Raw genomic sequence first — 27,017 nt, 5'->3', positions numbered from 1 at the left:
CCATGGACACTGTTTCCAGAGTGCTGTATGGCAGATGGGCAAGACAAGCTTTCTGAGGCTGGGCATCTCATCTGAAATCCACAGAGTGGATTTGGGAGTGGGTCTGTCAAGAGTCCTCCTGTGTCGGGCCAGGTAGTGGTTTGCACGTGTCACTGGTTCAGAGGCAGATCTTTGTTGCTGCCCTCTTTTCTGATTGCATTCCTTCCTCTTCCCCAGGCAGCAGAGCAGGCTGCAGCAGGATGAGGGCACAAACAGCCAGTTCAGACTCCTGCAGAAACCCAACAAGCACAGGCACCTGGGCTGTGACACTCAATCTCTTCCCAGCAGTGCACTGCTGCTGGCCCCATTACCAACACAGGTGGCTCACAGGTGCTCCCTGTTTGCCTGAAGCACAGCCAACAAATTAAACCTTAAACCATAAATTACAGATGGTTTTTGCCTGTGGTTCCTGGGTCTGGTCAGATCAGCTGAAAGGAACTTGGGGTGGAGAAAACCCTTTGCATTAATCATAGCCTTTTTCAGGAAAGCACTAATCCTTTGCCTGCAATCCCTCACACCTTGCCTGGTGGAGCAGCTGCTGTCAGCTCTCCATCCCTGTAGCTCTTGAGAAATTGCAGAGCTGTGTTTCTATCCAGAAAACAAAGTCCAGTTATGTTTTTCTTATGTGACCCATCCATCAATATGTAACTGCTCAGGAGTAATAAAAAGTGTCTGGCAAAGGACAGGGTTGCCCAGAGGATGACTGAACTGCTGGGGCTTTGCTGCTGCCCCATGCCAAAAAACCCAACCCATTGCTATCCTTCTCCTAGCTCCATTCTCATAATTACTATTGTTGACCTTGGGAGGACTGAGCATGGAATCTATTTCCGTGCAAGACACATTTAAAGCATGATGTGATGTTTCCCTGCTACTTCATTAAGCACTGTCCTCCTTTAGTGGCCTGGCTTTTTCAGTGCTGAATCAGACACATCCTCTGATGAAATGTTTTGCAAGTAAATAACTAGAACCATGTGCATTAATTTGAGCTACCACAGGCACGTAAAAATGGCACAGATCACATCATGTAGACAAAGCATGGGATTACGACTGTTGGTAAGGAAGATGCAGTTAGAACATTGTATTGGGTTGAAACTGGGTTGGTAAGAAGTGGTTAAATTTTGGGAGGTTTATAATTATTTGATTCAGGGTCTTGGTTTTCATGTAAATGACATTTTGCAACACTCACATGGTAAGAATAATACTGAATTAGGGAATTTTACACTAGTCCACTGCTCCCTGTAAAAGGTTCAAATCTTAAATCCTTAGCAAGGGAGATGGAAAAATAAAAATACATTAACTTTATACTTGAAGGTGTGTCCTCTGGATTGTGAATTTGACAACCCAAGAGGGAGAAGCTTACTGTGCTGCTTCCTGTATTGTACCAGTAAATAACAGGAAGTGCTTGTTCTTTTAAACTGTCTGTCTGGCACTTAATTGTACATATGTGTATATATACACAGTGTACAGAAGGGAGAGGAAGGTGTTTGCAGAATCAGAACATTTGTTGCCTATTTGTTTTGTGAATACTTTAGGCAGTGGGAGAAACTGCCTGCATGAGCAGATCCTCGCAGCCTTAAATGCATCTCCTTTGTCCTGGGGATGAGGAGGAGGGCTGAGCTGCGTAGTTATTGCAGGGACTCCTGCAGCTAAAGCTGGCCTCACATCATTGCTCAGGGGAAAATGCTTCAAAAAGTGCTGTGGGGTCACCTGGGCTGCCGCGCAGCCAAAGGATCAGCCTTCCTCGTGTCTCTAGGAGCCAAAGGATCAGCCTTCCTTGTGTCTCTAGGAGCCAAAGGATCAGCCTTCCTCTTGTCTCTAGGAGCCAAAGGATCAGCCTTCCTTGTGTGCCTAGGAGCCAAAGGATCAGCCTTCCTCTTGTCTCTAGGAGCCAAAGGATCAGCCTTCCTTGTGTGCCTAGGAGCCAAAGGATCAGCCTTCCTCTTGTCTCTAGGAGCCAAAGGATCAGCCTTCCTTGTGTGCCTAGGAGCCAAAGGATCAGCCTTCCTTGTGTGTCTAGGAGCCAAAGGATCAGCCTTCCTTGTGTGTCTAGGAGCCAAAGGATCAGCCTTCCTTGTGTGCCTAGGAGCCAAAGGATCAGCCTTCCTTGTGTGCCTAGGAGCACAGCTAGCTGGAGGCTCATCCTGCACCTGATGGGATGGGGGGATGGAAGTTTAGGAAGTGACTCTAGGACGTGTGCAGGCAAGAACAGTGTGGGAATGAAAGGCTTGCCAAGCTAAACTCAATGCTGACATCTTATTACCGGCATGAACTGTATCAGGGAAGCTGATCGTGGAGGAGGTGGAGATGCCAAGTAACTCGAATAGCCTGGAATTACTCCCCCGCTAATTAAGAGGAACACAAAGAAGTGCAGCGAGGAGTGAGGCTTGAGGAAGCCTATTACTGCTGTGAGTATGGGGGAGTGTTCCCAGCCTCTGGAAGAAGGGGAAGGGGCTCACCTCAGATCCCTTCCCTCTGTGGCAAGGGAATATAAACCAGATGTGAGCCTGGGCTAGCTCTGGACTTGCAAACACTGATTAAAACTAGTAGCATGTGTCAATACCCTCTGGTCATAACTGCCAGTCAGATTTCTCTAGAAAATTACAGACCTGCCTTCTCAAGAACAGCTTCAGCCCAAAGAGGCATAGATTTGGAAAAAAAAAATTAAATCTCCAAGGGAAGTCATCAGGTTTAAATGGTGCGAGACACATAGAAAACCAGATTTTTATATTAAGGTAATCATGATGGCACCAGCCAGATAAACGAGAACACTCTCACCAAGCAGGCCTGCTGGGCTTTGACTGTCAGCCTGATGAGCAAAAGGCATATTTTATGCAGTGAGAACTAAGGGGTATAATTGTCTCTTACACAAGAGTCTAGTTATGCTTTTACTTTAGAACAATTAGAAACCAGAGATCTCTTGCCCTCTAAACCTCTTTGGTGAACTAGTGCTCACCTCTCCAAACCAAGGAGCTATTCCTGAGCCAGAGGAGCCAGCGGCCCACACACAGGCAGGCAGTTGGGAAGCAGAAGTGGGAGGTTTGACCAAGATGCCCTGTGCAGGCCTGCCTTGGCAGCTCAGAGCCAGAAAGGCTGGGTCCCATCTAGAAAAAAAAAGGATGCCTGTTGCTGGGTGTGTTGTGCAGCAGAAGTGTGGCGGTTTGTGTGGCTTTTAGCTCTCTGACCTTTATTTAAATGAAATGCAGAGTAATTTGTATCTAAGTGGAGTTGTTCTGTCTCATTAGTGTGATTAAATAGATGGCAGAGCGTTACTAAGTTCATTGTCAGAGAGACTGTTGCTTAGTAATTTAAACTGCAATTATCTCATTATTCTTTTTTCCTTGCAACGATGGTGGCTGTTGTTACCCGCAGTTCACGGCTTCGCATTCAAACCTTGACGACTGTGATCGCATTTTGAGCATCAGCCACTGGCCCGAGAAAGTCACCCAGGGTAAAGCCGAGTGGGGGGAGCCTCCAGGACCTTCAGCTGCGTTTGCCTGGGATTTTTGGTGTACAGAAACAGAAGGGCAGGAGCTCAAGCGCACAGCCCCAGGAGGCTCCTCTGCCCCAGCGCCCTGCAGGTGTTCCCAGCGGGCGAGCTGCGCTGGGGCCCTGCAGCCGTGCCCGGGCCCGTCCGAACTGACGGCAAAGCGTCGCACACCAGGGGAAAAATGGTTTTCAGGCAGGCACTGAGGGCAAGTTACTGACAGCCCTGTCCACGGCTGCGGAGGGGGAATGGACAGCTCAGGGAGGTGAGCGGGACAGGCCGCAGCCTGAGCGTGCCTGGCTGGTGCCTCACGGCTCCCGGCCACACCGGCTGCCCTGCGCTGCCCGCTCGGGCGGAGACCGTGCCCTGTGTGTGCCTCGCGGAGCGTTGGCAGGACCGCTGGCAGACCCGGAGGGGTCGTTCGGCCCCGCGGCCCCGCTGCCCGGGTTCCCCTGGAAGGGCGGATGCGGAGCACAGCCAATGCCGAGGCCTCCCCTGCCCCGCTCCCCTGGCAACAGCGGCGCCGGCGGCGCCCAATCAGCGCGCGGCGGTGCGCGCCCAGCCAATGGAGAGGCGGGCGGGAGGGCGGGGCGCGCCGGAACGAGGAGGGCCGGCCACGCGCCGCGCCGCCATCTTGACGTCTGAGGAACAAAAGCGCTGAGGCCGCAGCCGGCGCCGGCCCAGCACCAGGTAATGGGCGCGCCCCGCTCCCCCCGCCGCTGTTCCTGCCCCGGGGGCGGTCGCCGCTGAGGGAACGGCTGCAGTTCCGCCCGCCCGCAGATCCGTGCCTGGCCCGGCGAGGTGGGGATGGGCGGCTGCCCGGAGGGGATGCTCGGTGGCGGCCTCGGGGCATTGCCGGGCTCGGCGGGCAGGGAGGGGCGGGCTGGCCTGGAGTCCCCCGGGGATGCGGCTGTGGCCGGGGTGGGGGACGGCGGTGGCGGCGTTCGCGGAGCATCCCCGTCCGCTCGGCGCTCCCCGCGGGGCCGGCGGTGTGGGGGCCGGGGCTGCCGAGCCCGGGGCCGGCGGTCGCCTCACGCTGTTACTCAGCAGGTCTGTGAATCGCTGTCTGTCCGTTTTGCCCGGGTGCTGGGTGTGCTGCTGCTCTGGCGGCTGCTTGGTACGCTCGGGAATAGTTCTAAATGAAAAACGGGTGCTGCGGGATGCGTTGCATAAGTGGATGTGATGCTCTAGAATGCCCTTTTTCTCTGTAAACTGGAAGTTCTGGGAGATGCCTTGTTAAGAACTGTTTTGAGGATGACGATTTTGTAATACCTTTTTAACGTGGCTTGGGAGCTGCAGACGGTTAAAACAAAAACACTTACTGTTGAGGCTTTGGAAATAGGCATCCAGCTTAAAAAAAATAAATGTTATCATTGTTGATGGAACAACAACTTCTTGGTAGTTACACCCTGATATGCCCTTGGCCTTAATTTCGCTGTGAAAACTACGCATGTTTAATGCTGATATCTTTCCTGATATATGCTGGCATTTAATTGCCCTCTACTTCTAGGCTGGTTTCCCCTCCCCCCCCCTCCGTTTTTTTGACACAGTTCCTTATGTGTCCCATAGACTCAGGTGTTTTAGACATGCAGGCAGTGCCTCTGTGCTTTTCATGAACATCGAAGGGGACAGTTTTGTTTCAAATACTGTAATTAGAATTTTGCTCTAATATTTGCTTCTGGAATATTAATGTTTGGTTTAACTTCTTAGTCAGGTGATGTATCATTGGTCATTACTCAACATGCAGCACTGAAATGGTAGTAGAACAGTTTAGATCTGGCACTTGGGGATAACAAGGTCAGGGTTGTTTTGGCCAAGAATTGGCCTCTTTGCTCGTAATTTTTCTCATATATAAGACAAAACCGACTTGTAAAGTTTTCTTTAAGTTGAATTAATTTGTGTGTTTTCAGGACTTATTGCTAGCATTAAGGAATGGAAACTGGGTTTATGTACACATGCATCCACATATAAATATGTGTTTTAAAAATGAACTTATTAATTTGTTTACTATTTCTGATTCAGCATCTTCCAGATTGCTGTTATATTTTTTTCTTTAATAAACAAGTAAGAACCCAATGATTTAACTGCCGGAATTCAGGAAAATTTCTTTTTAAAAAATAATCTTAAGTGTTCAGAAGTGTCTGATGGTTAGGGATTGTGGGAAGGATTACAGCCATTCACATGCACTTGTTTGTAAGAAATTCCAGACGTTAAACTTGGCCGTGTAGCTTTCCATAAATTTGCATTAATTTAATTGAAAAACTGTTTTTCTGCCTTTTCTGTCTTTGATGTTTATACCTTTCTGAAGTAACAGTCTGTTATCTTGTCTGTGGTACTTCAGTTATACAAGCAACACAGGCTTTATGTTGCTGTTTCTTTAGGAGGAAAGGTAGATCAGAGCTGTCACAACCATGAGGTGGTGGTTTGGAAGCAGCTGGAAAACTGGGCAGTGGTCAGTCCTATGAATCATGGGCTTTGTGCTCACAAAATTCCTTCCCTACCAGTTGCTTTGGAGGAAGATTTAGCATTTGTCAGTCATAAGCTTTTGAAAAACCGGGATGAGAAAAGATGTTAAAGAGGTTCTTTGCTGCCTGTCAGGGGTTGGGCTTCCATCCAGATCAGTGGTATTGGTGTTGCTTTAGTTGTTCTCCAGTCAGCTGGGGAGTGTGAGGGTATTTTGGGGATGTTTTTCCTTTTGAAGAGTAGAGGAAGGGTGCAAACCTCGAGGCACTAGGGGTGTCACAGTCTGTCAGCAGTGGTGGCACACAAATGTCTGTCCTTTTGGGTTAGCTGGAGGCAGGGAAATGTGTGCTGTCAGGGTGGTGGTGAAAGACCTACTTCACTAGTGATGTGGAATCTCTGTGGGATTTACCTACAGGGATAAATGAAATAAGACCATTCTTCAGAAAGCTCTAGTTCTTTACTGTCTGAGTATTTTGAGTGAATTGAACTAGGTAAGATATAGGGAAATTCTGGAGAAACTGGTATTAAATGTCAGTTCTTTTCAATGATTCTTAATTTGATGGTCTTTCGAAATTGGGAGATGGCTGGGGTGTTTCTGAGGTCAGGAGTGCTGCTTCTGCAGCTGGGTTAACACCTGCCTGAGCTTGAGAGCTGTTCCAGCACCAGAACAGGCAAAACAAGTGTCTCTTCTATAACATCCATGATGCTGGCCTTCCTGGGGAGCTGTGCTAGTGGGAAAGGCTGGTTTTGAAGTGAACCAAGATTTGATGTGGGTTTTGATGCTAAGCCGAGGGGAAATTTCATTTTTTGATGAAATTCACTGGTTTCCTTAATGTTTCTGCACCCTTGCTTAAACATAGAACTTGTTTAATGGGTAGGAGCATGTTCCAAAAGATCACGTACCACATCCAAAGATTGAAAGGGCAGAAATGGAGGTGCAACTAAAATTTTTATCTTGTGTGTGGTATTTACTGCTCTACTTGTACCCAAAGTGTGGGGGTAAGAGCCAAATATAGAGCAGTTTGAAGTGGTTTTTTTTTAAGCTGACATTTCACATTCATAATAACTCTTATTTATCTGGTGAGCATGGGCTAGAACCATTAGCTGAAAGCTGTCAGGTTTTTACACTGACGTGTGGAAAAGCCTTGCCGCCTCTCATTCAGTTCATCCGCTTCTCAGCTTGGCTCCTCCCTGCTGGCAAGAAGCTGCCGTTGGTCTCCAGGCAACGCAGCTCGGGCTGAGCATCTCTGCCTTGCTTGAAGAGATGAAAATTTTCCATTGCAGGGAGAGGATTTTTCCTCTTGCTAATTCTTTTATCTGGCTTCCTGTCTTGCCCAAGGTCATTGCATCTTTGAAACAATACAGTATAGTTCACAAATATCAAGAGGTTATATTTTAAGAGTTTTAAGGTATAGGTGCAGGTATTTATTTCTGTAATTTTGTTAGAAATATCTCATTAGAATGTTAATTTTGGGCCTATCAAAGGCCCAAAATTTATTTGGCCTATGAATTTATTTATTGCAAAGTAGTTCTTTCTTTCCCACTTCTGTAAAAAGCTGTATGACGTTGTATCGCTGCAAGCAACTAGAAATTTCTCCTGCAAAATCTGAAATACTGGAAGGCATAGTGGAAACAAGATTGTTTGTTCCAATGAAGGCCTGTCATTGGTTTTGTTCAGTCAGGTGTTCAGAGCTTGAAATCTGAAATCTTCTGTAAATTCTTGGCTTGTGTGGCACAAAGCCACTGCAGCCCTGCCTGTGTCTCTGAAAGAAGGGCTGTGTCAGAATAAGAGAATTATGATCTTCATAATAGGTACAGAATGTACCACTGTGTGTTATCAGCTATCAACATGCAGCCTTTGACCCTCTGCCTGGATTGCTCCTGTGTGGAGGATTCTGTACTGGAGACAGCTGGAACCAGTTACTGCCCACTTTGCCATTTGTACTGGAGAAAGAAGGGCTTGCTCATAAAACGGTGTTGGCCACAGAGAGTCTGGCTCTGTGTGTGTGCCATGAGGGATGCTGGGGCAAGAGGTGGCACAGGCAGCGCCTGGTTTGGAGCTGAGCACGTGCTCATCAGCCAGTCAGGAGCCCAAACACACCGAGGAACTGCCGAATTCACACAGCAGCCGTTCAGCTGTACTGCCTCTCTTCGTGCTTGTCTTCTGTCCTGCTGTGCTGGCATCCAGAAGGTTGGAAGGAAGGGAAAATAAAAGTTAATTTGGATCACTTGCTTAAGCTGGTTAATAGCACCCCACGTTGTTGAGACTTAAAATGAACAGACTCAAGGAATAATAAAATTATTAAGGCTATTTTTCATTAGAAGTAGCAAGGGGTTTGGGGGGTTTATGCCAAAGTCCATATTAGAATGAGCACTGCAAAAATGGTTTTACTTTCTTGAAGCAGAGAGGGCTTTAAGCATACCCAAATAGCTGTGCAGTGCTGTGATGCAGAAATTTTCTACACTGCCTGCAACCTTATCGGGAATTTTGGGTGCTGCTTCATTTCATGCTTATTGAAGATGACCTCTTTTCTTTTGACATTTGCTCTTTTCCCTTTTCATATCTTTTTCCAGAAAAATGGCAATTTATTTGCCTTATCCTTTGGATATATGGAGAGAGTGTGATGGCAATGGATTTTTTTCTTTTTTTTTGGGGTTATGACATAATTTAGTTTAATGAGGTTACAGAAATGAGAAGTGAAACTGCCTGACGTGATAGGCATAATCTTTATCTTTCTAAGGTGTTAACCACTTTCAGAAGGTTGATTCAGTTTAACGGAAGTTAGAAGGTTAAATTGATGGGTAGGTGTGTTCCTACTAATATAACTGTCATTGCAACTGGGAATCTGTTCAAGATACCTTAGGAAAATTGGTTCTGGCTTAATAGAACCAGTCAGTTTTCTGAAGAGACATCTGTGGGTATTAAAGTTGAGGGTATCAGTTCTGGATAACCCTGACCAGAGTTACATAAGAAAAATTTCAAAGTTGTGGCATTTCCAACAAGGAGGGAACATAAAGGCTGGGGATGTCATTTGGGCTTTGTGGAGACAGTTAAGTAGTCTCCTGAGTGTGAAGGTAGATGAAGTAAATGCTGATGGAGCTGCAGTGAATTGCCTGGTGAGAGGATGACTGACTTAAAGTTGTTCTGTTAAACAAAGCCTCTGATGTATTTAAACCCAAGTGCTGAATCGTGATTGTGTCTTAAAGTGCAAATAATGTTTTAACATCCCTATGTGCAACGTTTGCTTTCAAAAAATAAAGTGCTTTTTTCATAAGCTTGACTTCTTGAAATATTTTTCCCCCTCATAGTGTGCTGTTTTTTGGAAATGCAGAATTGGAACATCAGCACACTGTGGATGGTGGTGCTATGTTGTGGGATTTTGAAGAGAAAATAGGTTTTTGGCAATCGTCCGGTCTGCTCCTTCCCTTTTTGGTGAGTGATGGTTTCTCTTTGAAGACACTTGTGCAGTGCACACTTGGTGACTGCTATAAAAATTGCCTCTAAAGCAACAGATATTTTTAAGGGAATAAGACATACTCCAGCTGTATCCCATTGCCTGGGCTGTTTAAACTAGCTAGCTCTTGTGTATCAATAAATGTATTTCAGCCTGCCTGCTGCAAGGATAACAGCAATACAGCCAAGCTCCTGATGAAGCTTCCTTTTCTAGATTACTGGAGTTGATAAGATTTTTTTCAAGTGGTTTTGTATTGCTGTTTGAATATGTAAACTGTATGAGATTAAAATGGATTAATTCTTTGTCAGGGATTATTATGCTATGCCTGTAATTTGCCCCAGATGGTGTAAGAGGAGATCACTGAATAATGAAACATGAAATACATAAATAATTTTAAAAGCATTTTTAAGTACTGGGCAGGTGTACTTGCAGAAAAGGTCCTTTTCATGGGAAGAAACTGTTCTTGAAGTGAGTTGCATTTGCTAGGGGAAACAATCTAGATTTTTTCCCTTGGTTTTGCTGTGCCACATGAGAGTCTGTCTTGTAAGATTTCTGCTGTCCTTACTTGCTCTCATGCAATGTGCTGCAGTTAAACAAGAAGCACATGGAAATTGTTCTACTGTATCTTTTGCATTTGAACTTCTGTAATTGCACTGGCAACCCTGCAGGGAGCTGTGTTCAAGGTCTTAGGTCGCAGTTACTTTCAGCTCTTTAGGGAAGGAGCCTGTAGAGGTCACTGAATCGTTCGAACTCTTCCCTTTAAGATGCAAATCTGGGTTGTGTTTTTTGAATTGAGGTGTGTTTGCAGTAGTTTGAGATGTTTTGAAACGTAAATACAGTTCTAAAATATATATTAAATGCATTTCTTTAATGTGATCTGTTCTGGAGCAAAAACTCCATTTATCTTAGTCATCAGAAGTATTCTTGGAACCTGCATTTGTAGAACTACAGTTAAAAATGGGGATGAGCATTCCAAAACATGATGAGTGTCTCCTTCTGGGCTACTTTTCAATCATTTTTCCACATAAAGGGATTAAACTTCTTTTTAGGGTATTGATGGTATAGGTGAATATGCACATAAATAAGAATCATTAAATAGGTAACTGCATTTAGGGTACCACTCTTCCTATAATAATGTATTTGTTAATGATCTTCGCTCTGCATTCCTTTGGAAATTTTTGCTCAAGGAGTTAGCTTGGATTGTAGGATTTAGGCATCAAAGCTTTAATTTAACAATCTTGTCCTTTGGGCCCCTAGTGCTTATGGTATAAAAAGCATCAGAGGTTGGGATTTCTAAAGGAATTACACGGAGAGAAAATCTTTGTGTAGTTAAATGAGGGTGGACTTTGAAAGGGACTTGATACTTGTCCTGTATGAACATTATATTTCTTATCATATTTGGCAAATGGGTCACAGCTGAAAGGCTGGTCACAAATTCCATGTTCTTTCATTGAGTGACTCGAAATACAGTTCCCAGACTGCTAAATTCATGGTAATGAGAAAGGATTTATTTAATCTTAATGCTGGAATTTCTTGAGGGTGTTGGTGTCTTGAATAATACTTTCATGTGTGTAATCCACACAATTTAGCTCTTGCTGTCATATTTTCAGAAGATTAAAGGCTGGGTGCTACTTTGGTTTCTCCACAACAAAGGGCAGTACTGTCTTTTTGTAGCAACTGGTGATTTTGGCCGCTGATGCCAGAATCCCGTTTTAAGATGGATCAGTTTCTAAATAAGAAGTTTAAGTAGCTTAGTTTTGGTGGTTCAGGTTTCTTAGTTTCCATGGCATTTTTACTTGGAAAAGAGACTGGTTCTTAAATTACACAATCCCTGAAAAAACTACATGGGTCAGAATTGCATGCTCTTTTCTGTCTGAATATGTTTAGTAACTTGTAACTTGGCTTTATTTTAGTTGCAGGGAGATAAAATAGCTTTACTTGAGAGGTAAAACTGGCGTTTTCCCAGAACTTTGTAAATGTAGGAGTTAAGATTACAGATTACAAATGGTGTAGGGAAAGCTGAAAGCTGCTGCTTTTTTTAGATGTTGAAATATCAATTGCACAGGGCACATAACCTCCTTGCTGAATTTTAAGAAATTGCAGCTGAGGGGCTGCTGTGCACACTTATGGGAAGAAGCTGGAAGTTCTTGGAGATGGCCTTGGTGACTTGTCTTGCTTTCCTGCACAAAAGGATTGGGGAACTGAGTTTCTCCTAATAATGTAGACCTGGTTTAGTGAAGATAGGAATAATAATTGTGTGTGAGGAATAATATTCATAGAACATTATGCAACTTCAGACTGGTTTGTGCTTAGTTTGCTCCCTGAATATGTTATGCCTAATGTTTCATAATTCTTAAGTTTTATCTGTTAAAGCTGTATTCAAAACTCTTTTTGGTATAGGAGGTGGCTCTGTAGCTATGGTGTTAAATATACAGGTATAAATACATGTCTCAGCCTCTGTGGCAGTGTTTATGTCTGTGTTTGGGTTTTATTTAAAGGAAGACAAAACTAGAACTCCATGTTAGGGACTAAAAGGAGATAGGATAAACGTGTTGCTAGTTAAAAAAATGTTTTTCCTTGAAAGAGTGCATCTTTATACATTTTTCAATATCTCAGTGCATGGTCTTTTGTTTCTGTATTACAGACAAAATTCATAGTGAGCAGAAAGGCTTGATGCTCTGGTTACAGGAAAGGATATCTCAGGGTGCTGTCTTGGGCTCCTGAGGAACAACAGAACAGGACTTTAGTGTAGCACTTGAGAGTCCTTTGCCATTGCAGCTGCTGTGGGACTGTCCCTCTCCTTTCAGAAATGTCTAGGAGTAGTACCTTTAGGTGTGACATCCTCAGAAGAAGTGAGGGCATTTCAAGGTAATTTTTGGCAGTTCCGAAAGCAGAAAAATGTATTCTTCCTTGGTGGGAATCTCCTGTTTGCTAATGTTAAATGTTTGCTAGTGTTTTTGAAGCTAATGTTAAAAACAGGATTAGCTTTCTACCTTGATGGGCCAAGACTGCTGTGGAGTCATCATGTTCCCAAAGGCTTTTGCAAACGGTTTTTGTAGGAATTTTGTGCACGAGTTCTTGTATAATTCTGGGTTTCTAGAGTCCATCTGTTATGCATGATTAAGTAAATTATGATCCTTGTGGGTCTCTTCTGACTCAGAATGTTCTGTGGACAGCCAGTATGCCTCTGCAGTACATGGCCCTTGATTTGTGAGATTAATCCAAGGCACTTGTTTCCTTATTTATCTGGAGATGTTACTTAATTTTTCTGAACTGCAGCAATGTAGTGCTGCAGTTACCAGCCATTTAGTAAAATAAGTTAAAAAAAAAAAAAGACATTATATCAATTATCAATATTTTTAAGAAGCAGGTGGCTTATTTTATTGGTCTAGCCCAAGCACATGGCATGCAATAAGAAAAACTTGCTTTCATGACTTTTTGTGACTGTAGGTGGTGATGATAGATGTGCCACTACAGTGTCTGACTCCCAGCACCCTCATGATTTACCACTAAAAGCTGTAGTAAAAGTGTTTCTGCTTCCAAAGGGAATGCACATGCAGGTCTGAAGGAGCTGGTTACTCTTGAGTTTCAAGTGTTCTGCTGAGTCTTTTTACAAAACGTCATGCTTACTCATCCCTGAGTACAAGTCGTGTAACTTAATGATCATTGTATTGATTGATTTGCTGCAAAAGAGCTTAAATAACCTTGGCTTGCATAGAAAGTTCCAGCTCAGCATCATGTCGTCATCACAACCACCTGCTTCAAGTTGTACTTAATGAGAAGGAAGGGGTTTTCCTCCCCCAGTCTTTCATTTAAAGAAAGGCTCTAGTATTTCCTCCCCCTTGATTGATGATGCTGTCCCTCTACTCCCCATGGTGTTAAAGACTATTGTCTGCTTTATTAAATTTGAATTATTTGCTGCTTATAATACTTTTGGGTTTCTTTATAAATAAAAAAAGTCAGGGCACTTTTCTACCAAAGATAAACTTTTCCCTCCAAATTACTTATCAGAATAAATGTTTGCTTTTTGTAATTGTGCAGAATTTAGGGCTGCTCTTAGGACTTCTCTCAAACCTGTAGGATTAATACAAGCACATTATTATGTGGGCTCTGCATTTCTGTCTCAATGAGTTAAAAATTATGAACTATAGCTTTTACTACTTAGTTATATTAATTCTGTTGCAGATACAGAAGTCTTCAAAAAGTATCCTAATGTGGGATTTGCATTATATGTAGAGGTATAATGTGTCCTCAAAATCAGGAACTGTTTAAAACAATTGGGATAAATTAATGCAGAGGTCATTTATCACAGTTGTTTTAATTGTGACACATTTGTGTCCAGCTGAGTGGACACTAGAGAATGGGTATCTACATTCTAATCTTAAGAACTTTGAAAACTGAACACATCGGAGTAACTTCAGTTTCTGAGCCAAGCAGCAGCTAGAGTGAATGTTAGAAGCAAATCATTACTCATGTTACTCTGGGCATATTTGCTGAAAAACAAGTGTTTTGTGTGGAGGAATGGCATTGATTTTCATAACAATTAATCACAAGCTGTGCAAGACCTTTGAACCTGAGCATGTTTAACATATCTAATGCTTTTCATACTCTAAAGTTGTGTTCTCTGCTTTCTTTGATTCAAGGAATGTACCTTGCTATTTGTAAAGTACCACATTATTAGTAATGGAACAAGTACTTCAATCATATGAGGACTTGTAAAATTCCTGTAACCATTCTTGGTTTGTAGGTGTATTATTGCAGGCTCTTATAATGTGTTTATCCTGCTTCAGTTTGAAAGGGCATTCTCTTTGAGCAATGTATGACTTACTACTCAGACCTCAAGAAACTTTTCAATGTTGTGCATGATACAGGGGGAGGGATGGGCTGTCAGAAACATACCATGTGTTTTCCACCTTGATATTTGCATCTTCTTGTGTCCATCTTCAGATTTGTTGTTTCTTCCTGAATGTTCTTTGGGCTGAAGCAGCTTTCTCTTTGGCTGATCTAATAGTCACCGATGCTCTTCTTTCCTGTAGGCTGACTGTGCCATTCCTCTGTTCCTTGTACATTGTTTTGTATGGGCTGGTTTTTGGTAGCAGGGGGACCACAGAGATTGCTCCTGTGAGGAGCTGCTGGAAGCTTCCACCATGTCCAGCAGGGCCAATCTCTGATGGCTGTGAAGATGGACATGCTGCTGGCCAAGGCTGGGCCAATGAGAGAGGTTGAGAACATGTCTCTGTGATGACATGTTTAAGCAGGAAATCAGAACAAAGTTACAGAGTTTCGCTTCTAGTCAGAAAAGAGGAGGTGAGAACATGGAGGGAAACAATATGGCAACACCAAGGTCAGTGGAGGAGGAGGAGGTGCTCGAGGGGCTGGAGCTGAGATTTCTCTGCAGGCCTTGGTGAAGCAGGTTGACCCCCTGCAGCCCATGGGGATCCACCCTCAGCCCACGGGGGAGTCTCCCATGCCAAAGCAGGTGAATGCCTGGAGGAGGCTGTGATCCAGAAGAAGACCCAGAGGAGAGAGAGGGTCCTGTTCCAGGCTGGAGCAGCCTGGCCTTGGAGGACTGCACCCCATGGGAAGAGAGACCCACATTGCAGCAATTTGAGAGGACTGTCTGCCCGTGGGGGGAAGTTCACCTTGCAGCAGCTGCTGTAGACCAGCTGCTCCTGAGAGGGGACCCACGCTGGAGAAGTTCACATGGAGCTGTCTCCTGTAGGAAGGATCCCACGGCCTCACAGGGGAAGGGTTCCTCTCCCAGAACAGCGGAAGAAAATCTTGGTGATGAACTGACCCAAAAACTCCTGTGCCCTGTCTCCCTGTGCTGTTGGTGGGAAGGAGGGAGGAGCTGGGAGAGAAGGTGTTTTAAGGGCTTATTTTACTTCTCGTTATCCTCCTCTGAATCTCTGTTGGTAATAAATTCACTTTGCAACCTTATGTTGAGCCTGTTTTGCCCTTGAAGTTTCTCCTGGTCCTCATCTCAGCTTGTGAAGCCTTTGTTAATTTTTGTTTTCTCTCCTCTGCCAGCTGTGGCAGGGCAGGGTGAGCGAGTGACTCTTGTGGGTGCCTGGTGTTGTGCCAGCGTCAAACCACAGCACCCTGGAACCTTGGGAAGGGGCTTTCCTTTGTCTGCTTCATCACCCTGCAGCAGCTCTGCTCTGCAGATCTCTACCCTGACAGCTTCCTCTGCACTCCCCAGTGAACTGAGAAAAAAGGGCGGGCAGAAAGCTTTGCTGCCTTGCTATTTCCATCCCTGTAAAGCTGATTTATGGCTCTGTGGAGTTGAAGACGCTAACCATCCAAAGCAAAAAGCCTGCACTAGAGAGAGCCCATTTTTAACAGATTTAACAGAAGGGCAGCTCTGCATCAGTAGTTCTATCATTACAAAGTTTTGGCAGGAGGTGTATTATATTTGAGATTGTTATGAAGGAAGAAGCTGCTGCTTAATTGAGAGCTGTGCTCTCCAGAGGACGTGTTCATTAATGCAATTACGTGTGGGACTAAGTCAAGAATCTGTAATGACATGAAGTACCTTCCAAAGAATGCCCTCACCTGAGATTCATATTAAGAGCCTAAAACATGAATTCATTGTGGTATTCTTTTGATGGTCATTGTCACACGTGATGGGGATAAGGTGCCTATAAATGTCACTTCTGGTTTGCAGGTTTGGGTTTTAAACATCTTTTGCTGCTTACTGTAAGAATGACGCTGCTCAAGCGAATGTTGCTATGTCTAGGCACGTGTTTATTTGCTCCTTCAAGTTATGTCAGATTTTTCTCTTAAAATGCTCAACATGTGAAGGTTTAGTACATCTGCTTTTTTGGCTGATGTGTTGTTTGAACAAAAACTAGTCCAAGGCACTTAAAAGCATGTAGGAGGAAAAGGGCAGGGTACAGTGAGCCTGCATTTGCTGTCTGGGAAGATTGCCTAAAATCAGCTGTTCTGGGCTCTTTCTTTCCCAAAGAGCCTTGAGAACAAACTGGGTGTAGAATCAGAGGAAAGGCGGTGAAAAACTGCATTGTGCTTGTGCTGGTCAACGTCTATGCTGCTTGAAACTGTTGGTCTTAGGTCAAAGCTTTTATTTGTAAGGAACTGCAACCAGTTTGGCATATTGTGAGGCTGTTTATGGAATTAAAGTATTTATAAATGAAACAGTGCAAAGCATTTCTGATGGGCATTACAGTTGTGCTCCAGGCCCTGTTAATCTGAATGGCAAAATATTAAAGAGAGCCAAAATGATAAACAAATCCTGATTGTTAGTAATGGTAATGTTAAGGCATGCAGCAGAAAAAATGTAAGATCTTACTCAAAACCTTTTTTCAAGTGAGAAGAATTTCATTAGGTGAAAAGAGGTGAAATTGAATAACTAAAATATATTAATTGATGAAAGTGAAAACTAAGGCCTCATTGAAACCTAAATTGTTGACAAGGTTTGCGGTCTTGCTGCTGTCTTCTTGAGCACTGTTACAATGTTCACATCAGATCTGCTTTAGGTTCATAAAAAGGCACAAAGTTGCCTGGCACAATTAAGGAGCTGCTAAAGGCTTTGTAGCAGGGAGCTCCTTGCTCACAGTTTCTGCTGCAGAGCTGTATTAATAGAGCTTGTTCAGCAGTCATATGTACTGCAAAAATTCAGTCACGGAAACGGAACGTGGGGGAGTTGTGCTGTGGTTTTTGGAAGATAAAAACAGAAGGAGAACTTACTAATACAGGCACAGTAAATTCATCTTCATTTGTGTGAGCCTTCCCCTTTATTTCTGGTAGTTTCACATTTGTCTTGTGGTAGTGCCGACTGCGTACACTATGTTGGACTGTGTACAAATGTTTCTAACATTTCTCTCAAAAAACCCACCCCTAAATACTGCATAACTTATCAAATAATTTGTATAATATCAGAGCACTAAACAAACTTGCTTTCTTTTTCCTCCACTGGGAAGTTATACTGTGTGATGTGCTGCCAGATCTTACTTGTTCAGGAAAGGGTGAAGTGGAATAAGTAGTGCTGTCCAATTCTGTGCTTGGCAGTTCCGCTGCTGAGTGCAGTCTGCATGCAAGTATTGTCCAGACCACTTGGGCATCCGTGGAAGCAAACAAGTTGAGCTGCTACTAATGAGCTCCCTGAAGATGTGTTGGGTAAACAAGCTGTACATTGGACAGTGTTGGAGATGTTTGCTAGAGTCATTTCGATGGCATAAATATCTTTAGGACTTAACTCCTGATACAACTGTAATGCAGGAGGACTGGAACAGATTTAAGTGTTTGAGGTTAAAGGATGTTGCAAGGTGCTTTCTCAGTCTGAATCACTGCAGTTGGCACTCAGTGCCTCTGAATCAGGGGTAATTAGGAAGGCAGCCACAGAGTGGTGATGCTGCCTTGGAAAAAGTGGCTCTTGTAGTGCTGCTGTTCTGCAAGGCTGTTAAATGTGGCTGTGCCAGTGTAAAGCTCTGGCACTGCAAGATCATGTACATGTGAAATGCACCTCCAATGAAACCTGGCATACTTCTGGCTTTCCCTTGGAAATTCCAGAGGACTGGAGGCATTATTGGCTATAGAAAATCCCAATGAAAGCTCAAGAGTTGTAAAATTAACTGGTGCAGTATACAGACTGATGCTTATAATTTCTGTAAGAGAAAATGGAAACATTTCTCAGAGTTTACTCAGGAGGTGGCAATGTGGCTTGTCAAGTGTGTGTTTGGAGACAGCTCCAAGTGTGCTACAGTGTGCTGGTGAGCAGGTGAGCCTTAGTGAAGAGCAGTGTGGCTCTGCATGGAGTGGGTGCTGCTTTGGGGAGCCATGGGGAAATAAATCTGTGACTGGAGCAGTAAGAGTGTGGCAGCTGAAGAGATACCCTGGACTGCCCAGGACTTGGGGACAGGCCTGGCTTTTCGGCACTGTCAGGGCACTCTGGGTTGCTCAGCTTGGTGCAGTTGGATGGGTTTTTTTGAAATGCCTTGTGTTTGGGGTGTAACTGGGAGGTTTTTATATGTGTCTCTGAGTTGTCAAATTGTTGATGCTGAGGTAGGTGAGAAAATTCTGCGGTGATGCAGTAGCTGCATTAGAAAAAAAATACTAGGAAATGAAAAGTAGTACAAAGAGAAATGAAAGTTCATTGATAATGATCTAATCTTAATAATATAGGTTATCAGAAGACATATTGTTTCTGGGGAATACTGTTCCAGATTAAATGGGGGGGTGGGGGAAGAAAAAACAACAAGAACCTGATAATGTTTTGTCAAATAAGGTGCCTTGGAAGAAAGGAGAGAAAAAAAAAAACACCAAAAAGCCGCACCAAAAAAACATGTTCAGCTCTTATTGACCTGTTATCCTTAGGCACAGGTAAACATTCCAGGACCTGGAGTTCATTCAGTTGATCGATCTGTTGTTTCTTTAAGCAGTTTAGTTGTTTAATTCAATTAATGCTCTTATGTTCGGGACATGCTGTAGGCGTCTGTAGTTCTGGTAGCACCGCTGCTTTAAGCCTGCAGGTCTCTGCTTTTCCAGTTAATGTAAAGCTGTTAAATATCTAAGGAGGACAAATAAAAATAGACCTATGACCTAGAACACTTTGTAGTCTCTTTGAATTAAGTGCATTATTGTTCGTGTAACTATCTTCAGGCAAAATGAGTACGAGGTTGTTTTTAGCCACAAAAAGTTAATCATTAAAGCTTTGGTCTAAAATTAGAGTAACTCAACTTAAAAATTTACTGGAAGGCAGAGAACAAGACGGTCATGTCTTAGTTTTCAGCGTCGCTCCTTTAATTGCTTTCTGAAGTGCAGGTTGTGTGAACCTGGTGTCGGCCAGAACCGAGCGTGCGGGCACAGGTACAGAACCAAACTTTGGGTGCAGCTGGCACACCTCTGCCTTCTGCTGAATGTAGGGGGGGAATGGCACAAGAGCGTTATGGTTTGCCCGTGAACAGCTTGTACGTGTATAATATTTTCGGTATCTGACATGTTGTTGTAAATGAACCTCTGAAATAAACGTCCCACTCTGGACGTCGGTTGGTTGCTGTCCTTGCCTGGAAGGGAGGAATTGTACCCTCGGTGTTAATTCCCGGTTTCGCGGGGTGGCGAGTGCAGGGGGGCTGTCTCGGCCTTCGGGCGCTGGAGTGCGGCAGGCAGCGTGGCTGCGCGCCGCGCTCGGCGCAGTCGGCCGCGTCCGGAGCGGGAGGTGCGCGCGCTCGGCCCCGCTCCGCTGTCCCGGGCACGGAGCGCGGACACTGACCGACACTGACCGACACTGACCGACACTGACCGACACTGACCGACACTGACCGACACTGACCGACACTGACCGACACTGACCGCCGCCGCTCTCCTGTGCTTGCCTTAACAGACTTCTGAATCACACTAAACACCTGCGGGGCTCGGAGGCTTCAGGCTCTGAACTGCCTTCACCACTGCCGCCGTCTTCTGTCTAATGTGCTACAAGGATGAGCCCAGCATTTGGAGCAATGGAAGTGGAGCACTATTCCAAGGGAGTCTTACTCGAGCCTTTTGTCCACCAAGTTGGAGGACACTCCTGTGTCCTCCGGTTTAACGACAAGACCATCTGTAAGCCTCTTATTCAGAGAGAACACCAGTTCTATGAGACTCTCCCAACAGAAATGCGTAAATTCACTCCACAATATGAGGGTAAGTTACCAAACCTTTGAATGGGGTTGGGCTTTTTGTTTCTGTTAATGCGAGTGTGCTGTGCTCTCTGTTCTCTCTGAAATCTCTTCTGTGTGGAAGAGATTTTAGGGGTTTTTTTTCACGTATTTTGATGTTGTCTGAGGCAGGCTGTGGAGATGCAGGGTGGAAATGCTTGCCAAGTGGTGTTTGGGCTGACTAACAGCATTAGAGTAGAGCAGCTCTGCTGGTGATAGCCCATATATCTCCCTTAGGCACAGGTAAGTAGCTAACAGCTTGAGAACATTTGCATTATCTGCCTTTTTTTTTTTTTTTTTTTTGGTGGATTTGAATTTTTTTTGCCTTGTTTAATGTTTGTTTACAAAGGATTTGGTAAGGATGGATAATAGTGTTTTGTGTAAGCTTAGTTGTGGTCTCTTTTGTGCTTTGATTTCTCCTCTGACTTTCATTTTGATTGCAATAAGTACGTGCCAGTAAGGTGTCTTGCTGAATACTTGCAGTGTTAATTCTGCCATTAAGGAAATGAAAATTCATGGCATTTAGGTAGGCAAGGATCAAGTAGCTGTGATGAGGCTGAGTCAGACATTATGTAGGAGTGGAAATTCCAGTTCTCCTAAGAATTGAACTAGTTAACAGGAATACTTCTTCTTTCTCCTATTCCATCAACTGCTGTCTAATGATTAATAAACAATATGTCTGAAGCACTTTTTTTAAAATGCAATTGCTTTTTAAAGCACGTTGATTTTAACAACCATGATGGTGATGAAGTTTTGTGCTCTGTTTGTGAAAGTGATGGAAGGCTTCAGTGATGTTTCAGAGTTAATAATCTCTGCTCGTTTACAGAGACTTTCTGCCATGTCTAATTACAAGTTCTGTTGGACTGGAAGAAAATCTGACCTTTGAATGATACTTTTCAAAATGTAATAGAACAATTGTACTAGTGTATGTGGTTTTCTGGGAAGTATGGGGAGGGATTTAGAGGGAAGGGGCCTCTCTTGGTCCACCTCTTGTTTGTTTTTTTTTCCAGAGTAAAGGCAAAGAAGCCATTTGCTAGCTGGCTCCCCCACCCTTTTCCCCATTGTCCTTTCCTTTGTGACAGCGGGACAGTCAGAGGTTCTGTACTCCCTGCCCCAGCCCCTGCAGGTCTGGGAGCTGCCTGCCCAGCTTGGGAATTCCAGTCTCTCACCAAGACCTCTCCCCCAGCTAGTGATGAGCTGCAAGAACTGTGCAGACTGATTGATCTGAAATAGAGGACTGGAAAACAAAATAAAAAACAATTCAGATAATTGTTATGGCTTCTCCATTAACTTCTCAGACTTATTCATGTGGTACTGGGCACATCTGTCAGTGCTCCACTAAGACTCTTGAAATACAGTGCAGTGCTCCAGAGACTCCTGAGGGGAGGATAAGGAGAAAAAATGCTTTTGAGGTTCACCATGTTTCTGTACCACAAACAGATCTGCTTTGTATTGCATTTTTGTTACTTATTCCATGAGATTGCTGCATAACCAGTATCAATAAAATATATTAAAAAAATAGAAGAAAATGTATAATTAAACATGGTGATTTTAAGTGGAAACTTCTGGACTAGTTTCTGTTGTAATGTGACATTTCCCTTGTTTTGCTCTCCTTGCACATCTTTCCTTTCCCTTGGGATCTATTAACCAAGTATTGTTCGGAGAACTGCTTTTTGCTTTGCTGTCGTGCAAAATTTAAAAGGTTTTTAGTGTGAATTTTTATTTTGTGCAGGTCACTTTTCACTGCAAGATGTTAACAAATGTTTTACATCTCACTTAGAATCAGACCAGTCAGACCTTTTTTTAATTAATAAAAACTTTTATTAATTGAAATTGTGTCCTGTTATTATTTGATTGTTACTTGACTGCCTCAGAGAGAGAAAATGACCTTTTATATCATTGTTGTGCCAATATGATAAATTGTCTTTTGCGAGGTGTCATTTTTGTCTAGCTCTTTTGATATTTGTTAGGTTGGCAGATGAGGTTTGGCCTGTGGCAAGATAGAAACTAAGGACTGGGGTAAGAGAAAAAATAAAGTTGCTGTATTCGTAGTGTAAAAGAGCGCGTTCTGAAAGGCTTGCTTGTCACTCGAGCAATTCCTAACTGCCTGGGTCCTTTTTCTCTTCAGGTGTGGTATCAGTGAGCTTTGAAGAGGATGAAGATGGAAACTTATGTCTAATAGCATATCCATTAAATGGGGACCATGATAACTTAGAAAACTTAGATAACTCTGACTGTGAACCCAAAAGTAAGCTCCTGCGGTGGGCTAACAAAAAGACAGTGTTGTTAGAGAACGAGAAGATACCGAAGGAATGGGTCCGGCAGCACAGGAAAGAGGAAAAAATGAAAAGGTAAGTTTGACTTCTAGTTGTCAAATTCTGTTCTCCATAATTCCAGAGAATGCCTTAGAACTCTTGTCGCTTTCATTTTCTTTTCTTCTCTTGTTTCTTTCGTTTTTCCTGGCCTCTTCAGGGCAGACAGGTTCACTAATGAAGCTAGAATGTCCTTAGCCCTCAGTAAAGGCTAAGTTGAGTCGTCTTCTGCTGTGGTCAGTTGAAGCAGGTTTCCCAAAGTTATTTTTGACACTTCAGAAAGAGAAAAAAACCACAAACCAAAGAAACCTAACCACAAAAAAGCACCTCTACAAACAAACAAAAAGCATTCACCCACCTGCAAAAGAACAGTAGTTAAAAATAAACCAACCCCAAACGTGGCGTACTTTGTTAGGAATCCTGCTTTATCCCTGCTAGTGACATTTTCCCCTTGTTCATTCCTACTAATTGTGCCCATCATAAACTGTGAGATCTGATGTGTTGTGCTAAAAACAGTGACCTTAGCAAAGGATAAACCTTAAAGTGCATTGCTACCTCTTGCATTACTTCATAGAAGCCATGCACACAGGTGAAGGATATATAAGTAGAATTACTGTGTTTTGTAACATTTGGCTATATGCTCATTTATATTAGTATGGAAGTGGCTTTGTAATGGTCAAAACACTACTCATGGGCATCTTGTTCACGTGTACAGAGAGGAAAATAAAGCTTTTGCTTGCTGTTAATGAAGTTGAGCAAAATAGGTTGTAAAGTTAAATACATTGACAACCCCTCTTCAAGAGCTTATTTTTCCTCTTGACCTGTAATTTATTACTTTGTTCTGTTTTTCTAGTCACAAGCTGGAGGAAGAATTTGAGTGGCTGAAGAAATCTGAAGTCTTGTATTACACTGTAGAGAAAAAAGGAAATGTCAGTTCTCAGTTTAAACACCACAATCCTTGGAGCATGAAATGTCACCAGCAACAGTTACAGCGGATGAAGGAAAACGCAAAGCACCGAAATCAGTATAGTATCCTTTCCTGAAAGTACCTCGTAGCAATGGAGTGAGTAGGGCTCTGCCTCTTAGTTTTTGAACATTCCAGATAAGAGTGCAGAGCAGGCTTAGCTGCAGTCCCAAGAGACTCTCTGAAACTGAGATGTATTTAGCATCTTTGGAGGGTTTGCCGGCACTTCCTAGAAATGCGCTTTTCCAGCGCGTAACAAACTACCTAAGCTAGGAAATTCAGAGAGCTGAATTCAAATCTTCACGTTGTGGCTTAGTGGACATGTTTTACAGCACAGTGTGTTTGGTGTCTTCCACAAAAACAGTTTCTAGTGAGAGTTTTCAAAGGAGATGAGTTCTGTCACTTTTTATTACTGTTTTGATGTTAAAAGCCAGTGTCCTCTTCCTGTTTTCATCAGTTTCTTAAACAGAGAGGATGTTCCAGTGCCTGGACTTTCTGCTTCTAGTAGCCTCTTTTTGATGAGCTTGAAGAAAAATTGAATATAGACAGCCATGTAGGATTGCAGCATGAAAAACAAAAAACTGACTGAATCCATGAAGGCTGAAGCACATTGGTTTTGTGCTGTGGAACCATAGGCAAACATCTCCACCCCGAGCATTCTGTCAGAAAATGATCTTGTAGGCTTGGATGCAATTGATACATCCTGCAAAAGTAGTAGTACCTAAATACTGAGGTAAACAAATTTCTCAGTGTGAGGAGTTTCGATGATGGATTACTGAAACATCTATGACCAATAAATTATCAATTTGATAGGATTTTTTGGCTGGTGCCCTCACCATTTCACTAGAATATTATACAGTTGCCTCAAAAGTGTGTGATATCTTTAGGACAGTAATAATACAGATATTTTAAAGCTGCAAAGATGGTTTGAAAATGCTTCACTGCTTTTACATGGGAATACAAACACACAAAATCTTCACCTCCCACAGGAAAAAAAGTCTCTTGCTAGACCGGAAATACATCATAATTGAAAGGTAGCTGACATGCTATATTTCTGTACAACTGATTACTTTTGGTTTTCACTTAATGTGGAAATTCACTAGTCTCTCTAGACTAGTAAAACTGGAACTGGTTTAAAACAGAGTGGTCATCTTAAGTTTGTGTAACTGTAATTTTTCCAGATTGCTTTATACTAGGCATGTTTTGGATACGCTTAAAGTTAAGAGTGAGGCACTACAAAATCTGCGGTAATGTTTTTAAAACCTGCGTTCCTCATTGCGAGGCTTGTTCCTTAACTGGTCAGAATTCATTTTGCTGGAGAACCTGACGTCGCGCTACGAGGTTCCGTGCGTGCTGGACCTGAAGATGGGGACCCGGCAGCACGGCGACGACGCGTCCGAGGAGAAGAAGGCGAATCAGATCCGCAAGTGCCAGCAGAGCACCTCGGCCGTGATCGGAGTGCGCGTCTGCGGCATGCAGGTGAGGGGGAGCTCATCGTGCCCGTCGTGTTACTGGAGTTTGGGTTTGTGTAGTCAGCTCAAAGGCTGTTACCCTTGAGCTGCCGTGCTTGGTTTCCTTACAAAGGAGTGAGGATTTTGAGTGTCATTGATCGTTGGTGGTGGCAGCAACCTGCAGGCCACGCTCTGCATCAGTGAGTGCAGGCTCTGAACACACAGCCTCCTGCACCGAGGTCAAACGCAAAACTGTTGAAACTACTGATACAATTACCATTTCAGGATAGAGGAGAGGCCAGTTATATGCATTTTGAATTAAGGATGTGAAAATTTGTAAAAAATATTAAGAAGCTATCACTTCTGTAACTTTGAAAGCCACAGATCTTTCACTGCTCGAAGTAGACTTGTTGCAAAGCGCAGGCAAGAAGTGCTTGGTAAATGTGATAAGACTTGTTGCCAGATGAGGAGACATGGTGTGGACTTTCACCTGAGTTCTTTGTTTACTTGTTTTTGTATTCCTAGAGTGTCATACGGGAAACAACATGTTTGTGTTGGAGTTTTTTCCTGAAGTTTCTCTCCTCCTATCCAATAGATTCCAGGAATGCTCACAGTGTTTGCTGGGACTTGTTCCACAGCAGGACTGTTGGCATGTGTGGTGTTCAGCTCACTGTTCAGATTCAGAGAAAAACATGAGGCAGAAATGAAAGTGTGGGAGCTGCATTTCTAACCACAGTGTGCTGGGATTTGAGCAGGGCATTGCCACTGTTCACTTTCCAGTGTTGTTCTGTGCTGGAAAACAGAGGGGAATTTTGGAAGCACCTGCAATCCTTTCTTGACCCAGATGTTTAGGCATTATTGAACTATCAGTTGTATAGACCACTCTCCTGTGCTTTCCTGCAGGAAGGCATTTTTCTGCAGGAGCACCTCTGACTTCTTCAAATACAGATGATTATGGGGTACACCTTAGTTTTGTATAGGAAAGTTTGCTGTCACTCCGATCTCAGCATGCTGGGAATCAGCTGGTACCTCCTAGAGCAGAGGCAGGTAACGAGCTGAATGAGTGGCTGTGGTACAAGTTGTAGCTTGACTTCAGAGATCTTGGCTGCAGCTTTCCTAATCTCACTTAAAGTCCTTGTTCTTACATTCTGGGTGGAAAAGCTCAAATCTAAACGGAGGGAATTTTCCACTTCCTCTGAGTTGCACAGGCACTGCTGGATCAGTTGATAACAATTTCTATAATTGGGCAAGAGCAGTTTTAGAGATTAGTATGTCATCTTGTAAAAGTTTTAAGAAACATGCTTTTTTAGTTTTTAAATTTTTTTTGTGTCCCCTCAAGGCTTTGGTGTCAGTAATTTTAACTACCAGCAATTTTAACTATTCCTTTTGTTCTTGTCTTGTGTTTGTATATGCAGGTCTACCAGGCAGGCACTGGCCAGCTGATGTTCATGAATAAATACCACGGAAGAAAACTCTCAGTCCAAGGATTCAAAGAAGCACTTTACCAGTTCTTTCACAACGGCAAATACCTGCGCAGGGAACTCTTTGAGTCCGTTATTAAAAAACTTACTGAACTCAAGTCTGTGCTGGAGAAACAGGAGTCCTATCGCTTCTATTCAAGCTCCTTGCTGATCATCTATGATGGAAAGGAGAGGCAGGAAGTTGCCGTTGACTCGGATCCAGAGGACCTGGAGGACCTGTCAGAGGAATCTTCAGACGAGTCGGCAGGAGCCTATGCCTACAAACCGACTGCCAGTACTGTCGATGTCCGCATGATAGACTTTGCCCACACAACCTGCAAGTACTATGGAGAAGATAGTGTGGTGCATGAGGGCCAAGACACGGGCTACGTTTTTGGACTCCAGAATTTAATAGATATTATTAAAGAAATAAGAGACGAAAGTAGTGAATAAACAGTGTGAATGCACATCAGTAGAAAGCACTATTGTGACTCTTTGTATTCCAAAATTATTGGCCACTTTCTGGTGGTAGGAATCTTTACAGGCTCTGCAGGGATAATCCTGTCAGAGTCAGACTTGTTCAGAGGGCATTTACTTACATTGGTGCTGGACCTAGCACTGGCAAAACTTGGTATCCTTATTTATTTTAACTTTCTTAAACATTCCATATTTGATTACTCAGATACCTCTGTTATCCCTGTGTGTATATGTTCCAATAAAATTCTTTTTGTTCATTG

The 27,017-nt window shown here is 43.5% G+C and overlaps 1 protein-coding gene across 4 annotated transcripts; it reads left to right on the top strand.

Annotated features, from left to right (window-relative positions):
* The first annotated feature begins 4,130 nt into the window (after positions 1 to 4,130).
* IP6K2 (inositol hexakisphosphate kinase 2) lies at positions 4,131 to 27,017 on the top strand. 4 transcript variants are annotated; one of them, XM_041425575.1, is made up of 6 exons: positions 4,131 to 4,213; positions 19,781 to 20,079; positions 22,222 to 22,444; positions 23,259 to 23,434; positions 24,673 to 24,848; positions 26,236 to 27,017. In XM_041425575.1, exons 2-6 carry the CDS (start codon positions 19,878 to 19,880, stop codon positions 26,731 to 26,733), a joined length of 1,275 nt encoding a protein of 424 aa, XP_041281509.1. In that variant the 5' UTR covers positions 4,131 to 4,213; positions 19,781 to 19,877; the 3' UTR covers positions 26,734 to 27,017. The 4 variants fall into 4 exon arrangements, with proteins under 4 accessions (XP_041281509.1, XP_041281510.1, XP_041281512.1 ...); XM_041425576.1 differs by having other exon boundaries at positions 4,163 to 4,324; XM_041425578.1 differs by lacking the exon at positions 4,131 to 4,213 and adding an exon at positions 4,427 to 4,573.

Source organism: Onychostruthus taczanowskii, unplaced genomic scaffold (assembly GCF_017590055.1).
Source record: "Onychostruthus taczanowskii isolate IOZ18803 unplaced genomic scaffold, ASM1759005v1 scaffold9, whole genome shotgun sequence".
NCBI classification, from domain to species: domain Eukaryota; kingdom Metazoa; phylum Chordata; class Aves; order Passeriformes; family Passeridae; genus Onychostruthus; species Onychostruthus taczanowskii.
The sequence above is the reverse complement of the archived record's forward strand: the minus strand, read 5'-3'. Positions and strand labels throughout refer to the sequence as shown.

Coding starts and splice junctions, on each gene's coding strand:
- IP6K2 (XM_041425575.1), top strand. CDS start 19,878: ATGAGCCCAGCATTTGGAGCAATGGAAGTGGAGCACTATTCCAAGGGA. Junction 20,080..22,221: donor ATTCACTCCACAATATGAGG/GTAAGTTACCAA, acceptor TTTTCTCTTCAG/GTGTGGTATCAGTGAGCTTT. Junction 22,445..23,258: donor AAAGAGGAAAAAATGAAAAG/GTAAGTTTGACT, acceptor CTGTTTTTCTAG/TCACAAGCTGGAGGAAGAAT.